At 39.9% G+C, this 16,356-nt stretch overlaps 1 protein-coding gene across 2 annotated transcripts in view; it reads right to left on the reverse strand.

The window, feature by feature from the left end:
* Window positions 1-886: 886 nt before the first annotated feature.
* The window catches only part of NCEH1 (neutral cholesterol ester hydrolase 1), an 82,907-nt gene continuing 67,437 nt past the window's right edge, over window positions 887-16,356 (reverse strand). For both annotated transcript variants that reach the window (XM_063621709.1, XM_063621710.1), the window contains exons 3-5: window positions 15,749-15,818; window positions 6,139-6,310; window positions 887-4,316 (exon numbers count right to left, since the gene is read on the reverse strand). In XM_063621709.1, coding sequence (XP_063477779.1) covers window positions 3,699-4,316; window positions 6,139-6,310; window positions 15,749-15,818 — 860 coding nt within the window. In that variant the 3' untranslated portion in view covers window positions 887-3,698. The remainder of the gene's footprint in view (window positions 4,317-6,138; window positions 6,311-15,748; window positions 15,819-16,356) is intronic.

Raw genomic sequence — 16,356 nt, forward strand, 5'->3', positions numbered from 1 at the left:
ATGATGTCACCAGCCTCTCTCACTCTGATGACACAAAATGTACTGACAGCACTGAGCTACCATGTGTGCCTATCAGAAATCATATTTACATTTCCAATATTTTGGATTTGAGACGTCTGGTACTGATATCCATATCTTCTAGATGTTTCAATAGGGGGTCCATTAGAAAATCTGAGTTATAAAAAAATTAAAAACAGGGGATAAAGACAGAATGAAAATAACAAGAAAAGCAATATTAAAACACACATACAGTTTACATTTAAATGCCCCAAAGGAGATGTGTTGGAGCTGTTTGGGGATCCAGCCAGCCAAATATAACCACACACCAAGAGGTTTTGTTAGGGAACATGAAAGTAACTATAACAGAATAGGAAAACCAAATTTACACACTTGTATGTGGATCATTTAGAATATAAACAATTCACTCTGAAAAAAAGTTTTATAAATTCCTCTGGTATTGACATAAACTAAGCATAATAAACTCAAGTGTGAAATTATTAGATTTATTTGTAATGACAGGGTCAGTTTGAGAACCTGCCTTCAGTGATAGTGATGCTTTGGCTGAAACAATTCAGCTCAAACTCTTGGCATTATGATCATCCTTTCCTAACATGTGTATTGAAGGTCCCAAAATAGTCCCAGGGCCTGCCTGGCTTTTATGAATATTCTTGCCAGTCCAAATGAGGGCAACACATACTGTATCCAGACATGAAACAAATGTCATCAAGGAGACCACTGAACCACCTCTCTAAAGGAAAGACAGCTGGAGTACTCCACTGGGCAGAAGATTTGGAAAGAATTGTGGCTAGCAATTTGGCATACAGAAAGAAGAGAAGAGAATACTGTTTTCAAATGGGAAACAGAAAATGAGACGGGGAAATGAAAGCACATTCCCAGATGGAGCAATTTTATTTCCAAACATGATTCAGAACAGATATATGCTTTGCTACCTCCACACTGGATTTTCATTTTATAAAATATATTTGCTATTAAAATCATTCATAAAATCTACCTTCCCCTTCGTAGTGGGAAATAAGCAAAGTCAAAGGTTAAAAGGTCATGCATAAAATAGATCCACCAAGATAATTATATAATAGTCTTAAATTCTTCACAAATCAATAAAACATTAATTTATACTTCACTATACAGCACTTCAAGGTTTTTCTTTATATATTAATGTTTATATTTCACAGACAACAATTTTACAAAAAGATTATCATTTTTTTCATAAAATAGGAAAACAAAGCCACAGTACTAAAAAAAAAAATCCATCTGCAGAGTGTAAACATTTTTTATAAGAATACAAACTAAAAGAACAATGAAACTCAAGTACTTTATCAGAAACAGCGGTTGACCTCTTTTTTCCTTTACTCCCTTTTCATCTGAGAGAGCCTTTTAGAGATCCAGAATCATTTGTTGTCTGCAATTACTATAGGCTTTGGCTCACAATTCTGGGGAAAAATGCCAATTGAAGGAACCCTGCATATACATTTTATTTTCTTTTTCTTCAAGACAGACAACCTCAAAGTAAGGTCCAAATATTGGTTCCTTCAAATGGTGTCAAAAAGAATAGTATTATATGAGGAGGATAGTTATCATAGAATAAGAACTAAAATCCCATTTTTTTTTAGGAAAAAATGATGCAGGTGTCTGTGTATAAGGAACTATGACCCACCAAAAAACCACCACATAAGAAGAGGCCAATGTAATTTGCCAGTCTGACAAGACAGTTGGTATTATAGGTGGAAGAGACCTCAAGGATCACATAATTCAGCTCTTTGTTTTTAGTGGGAGGAAAGACGAGGCCCAGAGATGGGAAGTGGCTTGCCTAAGTACATTAGCAAGTTAGCTTCAATGGTTATTTTTATACACACATAGGCACACATACATACTGTTGCACTGACTTCTGTTTTGTACATAAAATGCTACTGGCTCATATAATACATCAATAAGTATGCAACTTTTCATTTGTTATTTCATTGCTGGAAGTGGGAAATACCCAGTCTTCCCAGGAGTGAAATGGTTCTACTTTCTCTCCGTGGTGCCCTGTATCATTATTCAGCTCTACTGCTGCTCTCCGCAGCCCCTACAAGTAGCATGGATTGGGGAAGAAGGAAGGATGGCAGGAAGGCAGGCAGAGATCCTCAACTCAAATCAGAATTGGAGTGTCTTGTTGTGTCAAAGATATTCCCACTGGCAGTGAAGACTTTACATGAAGTTAAGCTTGGGCTGTTGAAACTTCTAGACCTGGCTGGAAGGAGAAAATGGGGGATCTAGGCACCACCAGGTGCCAGTGTACACCCTTCACTCAGAACATGAGCTTGTGTTCCTCTGACCCTAAAAAGTGGAGATAAGCAGTGTGTGTCTTGCCTAAGCTACTGAACTATAAACTTAGATGACTTTACTAGGTGCAGTCATAGTTTCTAATTATTTTAACTTGTATACGCATATAAAAAATGAAAATATTTATGCCTATGTTATAGTAGTATTAATAGCTATTATATTATTTCCACAAAATTACATGTGGTTATAACTGTAGGGAAGGTTTTAAAACCCTAAGGCAATTTTTTAAAAAATACCATTGTTTTTAATATTTATTATGGACATCTTTCTGAAAAACCTTAAGTCTAGCTATGTATATTAAAATTAAATAACTTAAAAAAATAAACAATACATTATATTGTAGCAAAATAGCTCCATTTTAAAGCCATAGAAGTGAAAAAATTGAGTTTTCAAGAATAGACTAGACCTTCTAAAGGTATTTTTCACAATTTTGAACTAATATTAAATGTATTTTCTTTTTCGACTATGCCAAATATATTCACACTGCTCTTGGTACTTTATGTCAGAAGTGTTTTTATGTGAAACACTAGGTTGTTTCATTTGTCTGTTTTTACTTGCTCTATAATGAAAAGTTTACTCTAAATCTAAATAAATTTGCTCCCAAAGATCTCCCCAAGGAGAAGGGGGACAACATAACCAAAAAAAACAACAAAAACCTAATGATATATAGATATCCAGTGCATGCGACTTCATATTTTCTAATAATAGTGGTAGAAAGTAACTTTCAAGTATCCCTGTAATCCAACCGGACTTACAGATAGCGATCTCATAAAACATTCTAGAGGAAGAAAGTCCTTTGAGAAACTTGTTCTTTCTAGAAAACCTTTGCCAAAATTCCCATAGGAAACAAAACCATCCATTCACAAAAGACCAGAGGGTACTTGGTCCCCAGTACTGACCTGAAAGTGCACGCATTTAATACTGCTCTGAACTCAAGGTTAACTCTAGCAGAATTGAGGAGTCCTTGTTTTCTTAACTTATTAAAGGTCACTCTATCATCCAGAGCTGGAAGAACTGCTTCTAAAAAGAACGTCCTGATGAAAGCAGGACCCAAAGCTATTTCCAGTTCCTAGTCCTGCTTTCTGTAGCTGTAGGTATGAGTATAGTTGGCTAAGATAACAAGAACAGAGAGATTGGCCCATTCTGGGAACCAAATTTAGATGTTTTGCACTTAAGTTAGTCAAATTCATTTTTAAAAATTAGGTTATCATAGAGACTTCAGTTATGGAATAGAGATTCCAGAACTCATAAGTAGAGGGGAATGGGAGGAAGAATTAGTCAACTAAAAAGTGCATGTCTTTCCAACAGGTGTAGGAGGTCAAGAGGGGCTCGAGGCTTCTGGAAGTTTTGCTCCTTTACAGGTTTTGATCTAGCCACTTGATGTAACTATTCCTAGTCCGGATTCCCACTGAGAAGTTGGTGGGCCAGCTAGTGAAAATCATACATCCGTGAAAGCCATCCTCAAAGTGATCCAGGGTCACCTCCACGCCGGCACTCTCCAAACGCTTGGCATACATGATCCCATCGTCTCTGAGGACATCATGCTCACACGTCAGAATGTAGGTCTTTGGGAGGAGCTGCAGCACAGCCTGGTCTGCAATGAGTGGGGCGGAGCGGGCATCCAGCAACTGAGGAAGCTCCTGGACAATCCTGGCATTGCCTGTGGTCTGTAAAACAGGCTTGTAGTTCTTTGTGAAAGATGCAGGCAAGAGGGATGTCCAGTTTAGACGGGCCCTGAGGGCAGCAGCCTCTTCCACATCAAGTGAAGTGTGATTGTTAATGATCATTGCCTGCACAAAGTCGTAGTTGCCTTTGAAGTAGTCCACCCAATACTTCACCATGACATAGCGGGGCAGGATTGGGGTGTTCACATTTTGCTGATAAGATGGTGTGTTAAAATCTAAAGCTTGAAGAACTGGATAAATTAAAGCTTGTAGTTTGAGCTTATTTTTTAGGCTGGCATCTTGAGTAAACTAGAGAGGAGGAAGCAAATATATTATTTCATTTTGCATGCCTTCTTTTATGGAACCATACCCTGTAGAGTAGCTTAATGTGTTACTCTGAATCTGTCAATGGTATAAGTGTTACATTTCTACCAGGCACTGTATAAATAATATAGTTTAAAAAATAATTCTCTATCATTACCATCACCACCCTATCAAGCTGCTAGATATTTAACTAAGAAAGGTATGATGTTCACAACTCACTTTTGAGTGAACCCTGTGCTTGTATCTATCTTTAGGCAGTTAAGACACCTGGGTATCATGAATGGATAATGTGTGAACCTTATTTAATTTTTTATTCCCTACAAAACCCCCAAAAAAGGTCATGGCTTCCTAGGGAGAAAAAAAATTAGTCTTACTCTTCCAGAAGAGAGGGGCAGAAAAAACTTAATAAACAGATTATGAGACTCCTGAGTGTTTTAGTAGGACCTCAGGGTATGCCTTCTGGTGAGCATCTTCACGCTTGGTGAGACAGAATTTAAATAGTTCTGGCAATGCACCCTCCATTCTACATAATGAGCATATGCCACAGAGTGAAGTTGTCATGGGAATGTGAATGAGTCCCCTACCTCAACAGATCTCAGTCCCCCCACGCCTCCCTACAGTGTTAATATTGCCCCATTTTGTAATTCTAGTGTGCAAAATTATATATTTGTCGTGTAACATCTAAAAGAAAGCTAACTAGTCATGAAGCTTCATAGACAACTAAATGATCTTCAAGGTAACCGTAGCCATACACTTCTGCTTCATACTTGGACTTTAGAAACCCATTCCCAGGTGAGATGTGACTGCTCTCCAAAAGCAAGAATGGTCAGTAAATAGTACTTTGAATATGTGCCACAAATTGTATACACATCACCTCACTAAGTCCTTGCAACAGCCCTGCAATCAGATGACATTGTCCTCATTTTTCTGAGGCTCAGAGAGGTTAAGGGACTTATCCAGGGCCCCGCAGCACGCAACCGTGGGTCCTGGGTTAGATCCCAGTGCTGTCTGGCTTCAAAGCCAAGAATGTTCTCTCCACCGAGCCAAGACTCTCTTCTGACCATATTTGGATGGAAAACTTGCCAATGCCAAACGGAAAATCAAGTTCTCGAATTATAGCAAAAGAGTTAGAAGCCAAGGTACATCATAATTAGAATGACAGATGGTATTTGAGGACACCAAATGAAATTTGGAGGTGAGAAGACAAAGATGTCTTCAGTTACTTCATCCATAACAGGAAGAAAATGTGCTTTTTCCCACTTGCCAAAAAAATTGGGGTGCTATTAGAGCTAGACATAGTTTTCAAAGAATTCAACCAGGTAAAGCTCATAGTAACTTGTAAGACAATATTTAAATGGCTGAATCGTTTAATTTTTTTCTTTTACATTAAAAAAAAGTTAGGGAAACAAATTTTAAGGTTTTAACTTGGCTCAAAGTTGTAAGGAACAATCTTAGGAACTGGAATTTAAGCAAAAATACTCCGCTTTGCAAGTCAAACATGAAAAAGCAGGGGATACTGGAGTTCCATACATAGCCCTGAGAAGCAAGGGATGTCAGCCCTTCTTTAACACTGACTGTAATCAGGGACTTTACAAAGACTCATACGTGACACTTCCTCCAATGACCCATCTTCCTACTTCAACAAGATCTCTGAGAGCTCAACAAGTGTAATCGCATGAACAATTTGGCCATCTAGTGACCAGCCCACCCAGCTATGTGTTTGCCACACATAATGGAGGGTGTGTTGGTCTGCTGGACCTTGTCATACACCGCTCAACCCACCAGCACCTTAGGACAGTGGTGTTACCTGTTGTCCAAGGGCAGCAGCCAGATTTCCACCAGCACTGTCGCCAGAAATGCAAATTCTGCCTGGATCAACCATATACTTCTGTAAGACTTCTGGCTTCAGGAAATACTTTGTGGCCCGTACAACATCATGAATTTGCTCAGGAAAATAAACCTTTGGAACTAGCCTGTATCTGTAAAAATAAAAGTTGTATTCATTTAAGGCCTTCGCCAATTTTTGGGGACATTTAAAGTTTAGATGGAAACTGGTTCTTTTAAATCTGGAAATAGATAAGAAATTAATTCAATGGACTTATTGTATGAAAAAGAAAAAAAATAAAATATAAAAATAAACCATTTTCTTGCAAATCAAATACTTAGTTTAAAATGTGATGATTTTGTATTAGTAATCGTACTATTTTTCTTTAAACTGTCAGCCACCAAACCAAACCTACTTACCACCAAGAACAACCAAAATAAAACTTCAAAGTAAAGGGCAGATGTTCATTACAAAGACATGGATAACACCGTAATAGATTTTAGAATGTTATTTCTGGAAATCAGCATTCCATTCATAATGCCTCTGGGTTAACAGGTGACTTGGCAGCATTAACCACTTCATTGATCTCACATTTAATGAGTCCATCATTTACTTTATATAATAAAATTGTACTTCACTGGAGAGGTCCATACTAGCCTGACATTAAACCCAAGAAATACATTCACTACCTGGAAGATTGTAACTAAAAGGCCAGTTGTTAACCCGCAAAAGAGAAGCTAAGTTTTCCAGACAGCCTAGAGCAGGCCCTCTGAGATACTTCTGGGGCTCCTCCAACTGGCCCCACTTTGCAAGATCAGAGTCCTTTGGAATCCTACTCTGTACACCTGGTAGAATTCATATCCCCTTAAGATTCCCAAAAAGCTCTGGTTTTGTCAAATGCCCCACCCATAATATTATCTTACACATCTACATTGGCAATCTTGGTTTAGAGTTCCATCTCACTCTCTACTCCCCTCTTTTGCTTAGTAATTCTCACTCATTCTTTAAGCCTTAACTGGAGGGTTTGGCCTCCTCCAGTCCGCCTTCCTTGGTCATATCTCCACTTGCTTCTGGGCTTGAACTGGCTACTATTCCTTGATATTTCTGTGTGCCAGAGTATGTCACTCACTGTTCTTATTGGCTTATGTGAAAATTATTTGTGTTTTTCCTAAAGATTGTGTTCTCTGATATCAAGAACTGTGTTTTATTCATTACTGTGTTTCCAGTATCTGCCAATGTGAGGGGCACATAATCATCCATCCATAAATCTTCTTTGAGTATTAACATACCTTCATTTTGCAAACGAAGCAACTAAGGCATACAAAAGTTACTTGATTTGCAAAAACTCAAAAACAGACCAAAATTAGGTAGGATAAAAACTAATTACCTAATTAAAAATTAATAACAGTCAGTGAAGACTCAAGACTTTTGATTTCCATCTTATAATTAGCATACTGATTTTCACAAACTAATTTTTTCTAAGCTACTCTAAATAAAGACATTTATTTTCCACCATCTAAAATCCAGCTAGTTGGGCTGAGAGCGGTGGCTCACACCTGTAATCCCAGCATTTTGGGAGGCTGAGGCAGGTGGATCACTTGAGATCAGGAATTCAAGACCAGCCTGGCCAACATGGTGAAACCCCATCTCTACTAAAAATACAAAAAAAGGGCCAGGTGCGGTGGCTTAGGCCTGTAATCCCAGCACTTTGGGAGGCAGAGGCGGGCGGATCACCTGAGGTCAGGAGTTCGAGACCAGCCTGACCAACATGGCGAAAACCCGTCCGTACTAAAAATACAAAAATTAGCCAGGCATGGTGGTGGGCGCCTATAATCCCAACTACTCGGGAGGCTGAGGCAGGAGAATCCAGGAGGCAGAGGTTGAACCCAGGAGGCAGAGGTTGCAGTGAGCCTAGATGGTGCCACTGCACTCCAGCCTAGGTGACAGAGCAAGACTCCATCTCAAAAAAAAAAAAAAAAAAAATAGCCGGGCATGGTGGTATGCACCTGTAATCCCAGCTAGTTGGGAGTCTGAGGCATGAGAATCACTTGAACCCAGGAAGTGGAAGTTGCAGTGAGCTGAGATCATGCCACTGCACTCCAGCCCGGGCGAAAGAGCAAGACCCTGTCTCAAAATAAAACAAAATCCTGCTAGGTAATTAAACATCTTGACATTCATTGTAGATAAAATCAAATGGACAAATGTTTGTGAAATACATTGACAAGTAGTGAATGTGGATCTGGTCATTCCGGAATTACCACATTTTGAAACTAAATGCAATAAAAAAAAACTCCCTTAGTGGAGGCAGAGCTTGCAGGGAGCTGAGATCGCGCCACTGCACTCCAGCCTGGGCAACAGAATGAGACTCTGTCAAAAAAAAAAAAAAAAAAAAATTTTCCCTTAGTGTTTGCCATATAGCAGATAAAATAAGCTTTCTAATTTCTTATTTTTCCATCTGGGGTGGTCAATTAATAGTGCAAAATGCTTTTTTTTCCAGTTGATTTTTCACTATGTATGAAAGCTGCTGCTGTATAATCTATATAATTCCATTTGAGCAAAAAAGTAGAATTACACAGTTTGGTCCACTAGATGACATCATTTCGTATGATTCTATTTACCCCTAGTTCTTGGGGTGGGGGGGTGGGTCTCAATTTTTAATCTTCAGTATTACCAAGCTGAACTTTTAATTTTAATAAAAACAAATGTACTTCATGAATCAAGTTGTAAAAACAAAGGTTATTTCATTTCAGCAATATCCCACATATCACAATAAACTGTTTCCCTGGTTGCCCAGATGGTCAGAACATATCCGCTGTATCCATACACCAAATAAGTTGAGTTTTTAGATGTTATTTCAGAAAAGGTCTGAGAGACTTTGATCAAAGGAAATTAGTAATCTAAAAAAACATGCTACTGCTCAATCTTCTCAATTAATTATTGGCTTATATAATAGGATAAACATGCTTAAAAACAAACAGGTTATGATGCAAGAGTGTTCCTGGTGCCATAAAGATCCATGGCCTAACCCCTCCCCTTATCTGTTTTCATGCTGGAAACGTTCTTCAGTTTTACTCAATAAAAATGGACACTTTTGGCCAGGCGTGGTGGCTCACCAGCACCAGGCGTGGTATAATCCCAGCACTTTGGGAGGCCAAGGTGGGCGGATCACGAGGTCAGGAGATCAAGACCATCCTGGCCAACATGGTGAAACCCCATCTCTCCTAAAAATATGAAAATCAGCTGGGCGTGGTGGCGTGTGCCTGTAATCCCAGCTACTCAGGAGGCTGAGGCAGGAGAATCGCTTGAACCAGGGAGTTGGAAGTTGCAGCGAGCCGAGATCACGCCACTGCACTCCAGCCTGGTGGCAGAGTGAGACTCCGTCTCAAAAAAAAAAAAAAAAAAAATGGAGACTTTTTGTAGACTGGAGAATATCCTGAAAGCGGATATTTATTAGGTTACCTGGTATAAGATGAACTTTCAAAGTAGCTTGAAATTCACCTAAGAAGTATACCAAAATTTTGTAATATCTAGACACAGAAAGCCAAGAATCAGGAGGAAATTCATGGGTGGTACAGCCAAATAAAGCATACATAAACATATCTGCTCTCTGCTGCTGGTGCTCAAAGCTACGTCCCTGCAAAGTAGTGAAAGAGGGTTCTGATGTTCAATATTTAAAAACTGCAGATCTTAAAGCACCTGATACCTAAATATCAAAGATGTTATATCATATTAATATTATGGATGCATATATATTCCTCAGTTTGCCCAACTCACTTCAGGGAGAGGATGACTCAGCAATGCCAAGTGGATTACCTATCTTTATCACTGTATGTACCTCCCGCTAGAAGAACAAAATTTGGTGTAAATTCAGGCATGAGGTTTAATCAAATTAATGTGTACAGTCTGTAAAAATGACCATATTCCTGCTGGGTGAGGTACATTGCCAAATGTTCTACAGACGTATGTCGCTCAAATCTCAAGCAAACTTCTGGGTTTAAGGATGAGAATGTGAGGCTCAAGGAAAATGTGTAACTTGTCTATAACAGCTTGAAGTGGCAGAACTGGGATCTGAACTCACAACTGAATTCAAACCTATGCCCCTAAGCCCCAAATGACACCAATGTGCTAAGAGGGTTGAAATGCGCATTCTTTCTCAAAATAACCTAACCTGGAAGGCACGTATACAGCCTTCTGCTGTGGAAAGGACGCCCCGTTCTCTTCGTGTAGTGCCAGTTAGGTGAAAGATACATGCGGTATTCTGGAATAAAATTATACTCCTATCAGATTCAGCAGGAGAGAGGATAAGCCTCACTCCTTTTCCAGCTTTTTTACTTTTCACCATCACCCAAGAAAATCTCAATAGATTCATTTTGGGAACATAAAAGAGTTAATATTCCCCACTGTCTTAGGGATATTTTTAGTAGGGGATATCCAAAACAAATCAATAATTAAAACCAGATTGTGCTCTCTGAGTGAGACAACTCCAGAGGGAGAATCTATTTATTCCGCTAACAGAAGTTTCCTTTCTACTGTTGCATCACAAGGTCAAAAAACAAAAAAAAACAAAAAAGAAGCTTCCTTTCTTCCCTGCCCCCCTTATTTTTATTTTTTTATTTTATTTTATTTTTTTTGGGATGGAGTCTCGCTCTGTCGCCCAGGCTGGAGTGCAGTGGCCGCAATCTCGGTTCGCTGCAAGCTCCACCTCCCGGGTTTACGCCATTCTCCTGCCTCAGCCTCCAGAGTAGCTGGAACTACAGGCGCCCGCCACCACACCCAGCTAATTTTTTGTATTTTTAGTAGAGATGAGGTTTCACCGTGTTAGCCAGGATGGTCTTGATCTCCTGACCTTGTGATCCACCCACCTCGGCCTCCCAAAGTGCTGGGATTACAGGTGTGAGCCACTGCGCCCAGCCCCTTGCCCCCTTTAAGAGACAGTCTTGCTCTGTCACCCAGGCTTGAGTGCAGTGACACCATCATAACTCACTGCAGCCTCAAATTCCTGGCCACAAGCGATCCTCTTACCTCTGCCTCCCTAAGTGCTGGAATTATGGGTGTGAGCCACTGCATCCCACCCAGAAGCTTCCTTTTCATTAAAAGAACATATAATAAAATTGTGCTAGAGGGCAAGGGATGTGGATGGATAACTGTTTCTTCAAAACTGCACCATTGCACTCCATCCTAGGCAACAGGGTGAGACTCTGTCTCAAAAATAAATAAATAAAAAATTTAAAAAACTAGAGGTAAAAAATACTCTTATTATAGTTAAACTGCACTGAAATTTGTAAATATATAATAAGACCTTTCTAGATTATATACATGAGGATACACCTACAAATCTTAGATATAAGATAAACATTGTAATGTATTTAACAAATACTTATTGTGCAATTAATATGTAAAAATAGTATAGCATTGTAGAAGTTACTGAGTAGGAGGCATGGCTTTTACGTAGTTTTTGTTCTCAAGGACTTCACCTATCGGTCATTTGATCTGTCCCCAGACCCTTGAGCCAGCATGAGTGACATGAATCATGGAATCCCAACTCCTGGTGCTCATATGAGGTGATTCCATTACCAAGGCTGCTGGAACCCCTGCCCACCAGCTTCCTCAGATAAGAACCTTCCCCAATGCCACAATCCACATGAAAGAATAGCAAAGCCATGATGCCACTACCCACTCTAGAGGGCCTCAAGGCAAGGAGCTGCTGGCTCCAGACAGCCTCTCTTCTAGAAAGTGGAGGTCCAGAAGGACCAAGGGTCCACCATCCTCCTAAAGACTCTTGGAATCATCCACACTTACTTCTGTTTTCCTCAGTCGTCCCTCCGTCTGTCTTCTCTCACATTTCATTCCCTCTCTGCTCTCTGCCTCGTCCCTCCCCTCCCAAGCCCTCTTGTTACACCACTTTGGTCTTCCATGACCAATCCACTTTTTCTAATGAGGTTCTGCTCATTCTTAGGGATTTGATCCAAACATCACTTTCTTCGAGACACCTTTTCTGACCCTTTAAGCAAGGTAATGTCTTGCCTGTTAGATGCCTCTGTTACTACTTGCCCTTCTACTTCCCATCACTTATCACACTTTTAACATTACTTATTCAAGGTCTTTCTCTTCTAGATCATAAACTCTATGAGGGCAGGAATTAAGTCATTCTTACATTGTTATGTCACCAGCATTTAACACGGTAACTGGCACAAAATAGGAATCCAGTAAATATTTATGGAATAAAAGAAAGAAGAAAGAAGCGAGCCACTGAGATCCCGCTCTGAACTGCTTTTTTTTCTTTTTTTTCTTTTTTTTTTTGTTTTTTGTTTTGAGACAGGGTCTCACTCTGTCACCCAGGCTGGAGTGCAGTGGCGCAATCTCAGCTCACTGCAGCCTTGATCTCCCACGCTCAAGCAGTCTTTCCAACTCAGCCTCTCGAGTAGCTGGAACTACAGGCATGCACCACCATGCCTGGCTAATTGTTTTTTAACTTTTTTGTAAGACATGGTTTTGCCATATTGCCCAGGCTGGTATTGAACTCCTGGACTCAAGTGATCCACCTGCCTCAGCCTCCCAACATGTTGGGATTACAGGTGTGAGCTACCACACCTGGCCTGAACATTGTTTCCAAGAGAAACACCATGATCATATAATGTTGGCTGTCCCTCAACTAGAGCATAGGTTATAAAGTGCTCTTGGGTTAGCCTGAATCCTAACAAGGATTACTATCTCGCTATTTCTAGAAAAAAAAAAAAAAAAAACACAGTACTGTGAGTTCCAAACATGCTGATAAATAAATGTACAAGCTGTCCTTTTCATTCTATAGGCTAGATAGAGCAATAATCCTCCAGACTCAGCTAGTGCTTTTGAATATCTGAACTCCTTTTATATCAATTGTCTAAAATGATTCTCGTGACAACTCTCTGCAGTCATTATCCCAACTCAGCATGCATTTACCTAGCATGCACACTCCAAGCCTTGCACTGGGTTCTGGAGATGCAAAGGAAGGAAGGAAGATGTGATTTCTGTTTCCAGGAGTTCACAATTCTTTTGTTTTTGCTTTGTTTGTTTGTTTTTTGAGATGGAGTTTCACTTTTGTTGCCCAGGCTGGAGTGCAATGGCACAATCTCAGCTCACTGCAACCTCTGCCTCCCAGGTTCAAGTGATTCTCCTACCTCAGCCTCCCGAGTAGCTGGGATTACAGGCGCGCGCCACCACGCGGGCTAATTTTGTATTTTTAGTAGAGACGGGGTTTCTCCATGTTGTTGATCAGGCTGGTCTTGAACTCCCGACCTTGGGTGATCCACCTGCCTCAGCCTCCCAGAGTGCTGGGATACAGGCATGAGCCACCACGCCCGGCCTTTGCTTTGTTTTTTAAAAAATAGGGTTTCCCTATGTTGTCTATGCTGGACTCAAACTCCTGGGCTTAAGTAATCCTTGTACCTCAGCCTTCCAAGTAAGGCACACCACCATACCTCACTCTTTTCCCAGTAGCTCACATTCTAAACATATAGGAAGGGTTCTCAACCCCATTTTGCACATGAGTTTAAATGACCTGCTTGAGGTCACCCAGTCATGAGTGATGGAACTTGACTGCCATACGCTCATGCCTCCCATCTGGACACCATGTTGTATAGATGAGGAATAATGCAAAGTTTAAATCAAAGCAGTCCCTTCTCAATTTTAGCCCTTTTCAAAAAAATCTTCTTAAATATGTCTTATTCTTCTGTGTCTTATGATAAGCCTGACAATACCCATTTTACTTCAGACAGATGCTGATAAGGGGAGAAGGGAATGGAGGAACGGTTTAGGGCATGTCGCCAAATAGTGATATTGAAGCCCGGAGGGCAGGCCCTGTGGTGAATGGAAAATCCGCACAGTGCCAACTGAAGCAAGCCCAGCTTCCCTCCTTTTCTCAGGCCTGCAAGGAGCTGGGGCTACACAAGAAACCAACTGAATGGCCCCTGAAACTTGTTCCTCCACACCGAGCTGTAGGGCCTTGTCTCCTTAAACATCCCCTGTGCTTTCCTCTGGCCAGCTGCTCAGGCCAGCTGCCCAAATCATTTCCTTGAAGGTTCCTGTATTACCAAACTGCACTGACAACCCTTGAGTAATCTGGGAGGCCTCGCTGAGAGTCCAGAAAGGTCCAGGTGCGGTAGCTGCTTCCTCAGCAGATTTGGCTCCAGCTGTCTGGACTCTAGGGCTTTTGGGTGACTGTAGGGCTTTGGGTGACTCTAGGGCTTCTGTCAACGGGGTCAGAACTGCCTCAGTGACTCTGAGCAGCCCCTTCCAAGAGACTGCAGAAGAAAAGATCCAGTTAAATCTGGAGTAGGAGCAAGGAGGTGGTGCACCATGAACAGGAGGACAGCTGACAGAGAGGCAGAGGGAAGAAGAGAACTGAATGAGCCTGGGACAAGAAAAAGTGGTTGGTGTCATGGCCCTGCCACTCAGCATTATAAGCTCCCTTCAATAGTGGCTTGAAACTGGATCAAAAAGGTCCAGAGACCTCGGGAACTATCTGACTTATTCCCCTCTACCCCATCTATGCAACGAGCTAGCTATCTGGCCTTATGCACATTACTTAGCTTTTTGGGTCTCAATTTCCTCACTTATGAAAGATATCAAAATATCTTGGATGTTTTATATGAGAATCAAGGTGCTTCATTCATTCATTCCATAAATATTTACTGAATGCTCACCATATGCCAGGGATGTTTCCAGGCACTAATGATTCAGCAATAAACAAAACAAACAACAATCCTGAAATGTTTGCCTTTATAAAATTCATATTGTCTATTTCCACTAATTACAATAAACATATAATAAGTCAAATATGTAGTTTGTCAGATATTGATGATAGCTTTGGAGAGAAATGAAACAGAGGAACGTGGGTTGCAATTTCACAAAGGCTTGTCAAAAAAAGGCTTGGCTGAAAGGATGGTATCTAAACAAAGACCTGAAGAAGAAGAGACACGTGTGCAAAAGCATTTGCACGATGCCTGGCACAAAAAAGATGGCGTGATTTTTGTGTTGTATTATTATTATCATCACAATTATTATAATTATTATTCACATTCTTCTTAGTTGCTCAGAAAAGTGGCTTATACAGAACTGATAGAGACAACTCAAAATATTAATATTACTACTATTACTACTAACTACACCATTAAAATTTGTTGAACATGTATTTCTATTCCCAAGGTACAAGTCATAGAACCTGACTCTAAGAGAGCAACTTTTTCAACTCTTGGCTGTAGAAGAGATTCTCTTAAAATCCTTAATACTTTTTAGATTTAAAAAGTTAGTATTAAACTTAATATGTTGCAGGTAACTGATTGCATACTTCTCTAGGTTTTTAGTTAATCCTTTTTTTAGAAGTTTTCAAAACTAACGGTGAAAAGGTAATTTGAAGTGTTATAAAGCTAGTTCAATAAATTTTGTTATATCAGAAATCATTTTTCTGATTATGCTGAGTGTGACTTTGGGCAAATCTCTTTGCCAACTCGAGACCTTTATTTTTTACTTTATCACTTGTAAAACGAAGTAACTAGACTGTTATCTAGAATTTCTTTATAAGAAAAATTTTCTATGACTAGCATTAATTACTTACTCAATGGAAACAATGACAGCATTCAATTCCTCAGCCATTGCTGTACACAGCTCATCATAATACCTGATTTCTAAAAGACACAAAGGGAACAATCATTACAAAACAGGTCATTTAACACTGCCCACTCGTAAATTCTGCTAAGTGTGAATTGTTTTTAGGCTTGGAGCTAATACTAAAAACAAATAATAAAAAGCAAATGTGAACAAATAATAGAGTTACATGTACACATGAAAAATTAAATCTGATTTCTAATAACATGCAACTACTATGTAACAGGAAATGCATAGTTTAGTTTTGAATATATTACTATCTAAATATTTATTTCGTAACGCACTATATGAAATGCACCAAATTAATCCTGATTTTATAGCTCTTCAAATGTATATATCTTTCTGAAAAAAAAATCACAGCAAATAAGCAGTCTCTTCCTTAGAATCATGCAATTTTAGGCTGGGAGTGGTGGCTCATGCCTGTAATCTCAGCACTTCAGGAGGCTAAGGAAGGAGATCACTTGAGGTCAGAAGTTTGAGACCAGCCTGAACAACACAGCCAGATGCTGCCTCTATAAAAAATTTTTTTTTAATTAGCCAGGGATAGTGGTGCACGCC

The sequence above is a fragment of the Symphalangus syndactylus genome, chromosome 17 (genome assembly GCF_028878055.3).
Source record: "Symphalangus syndactylus isolate Jambi chromosome 17, NHGRI_mSymSyn1-v2.1_pri, whole genome shotgun sequence".
Classification (NCBI taxonomy): Eukaryota; Metazoa; Chordata; class Mammalia; order Primates; family Hylobatidae; genus Symphalangus; species Symphalangus syndactylus.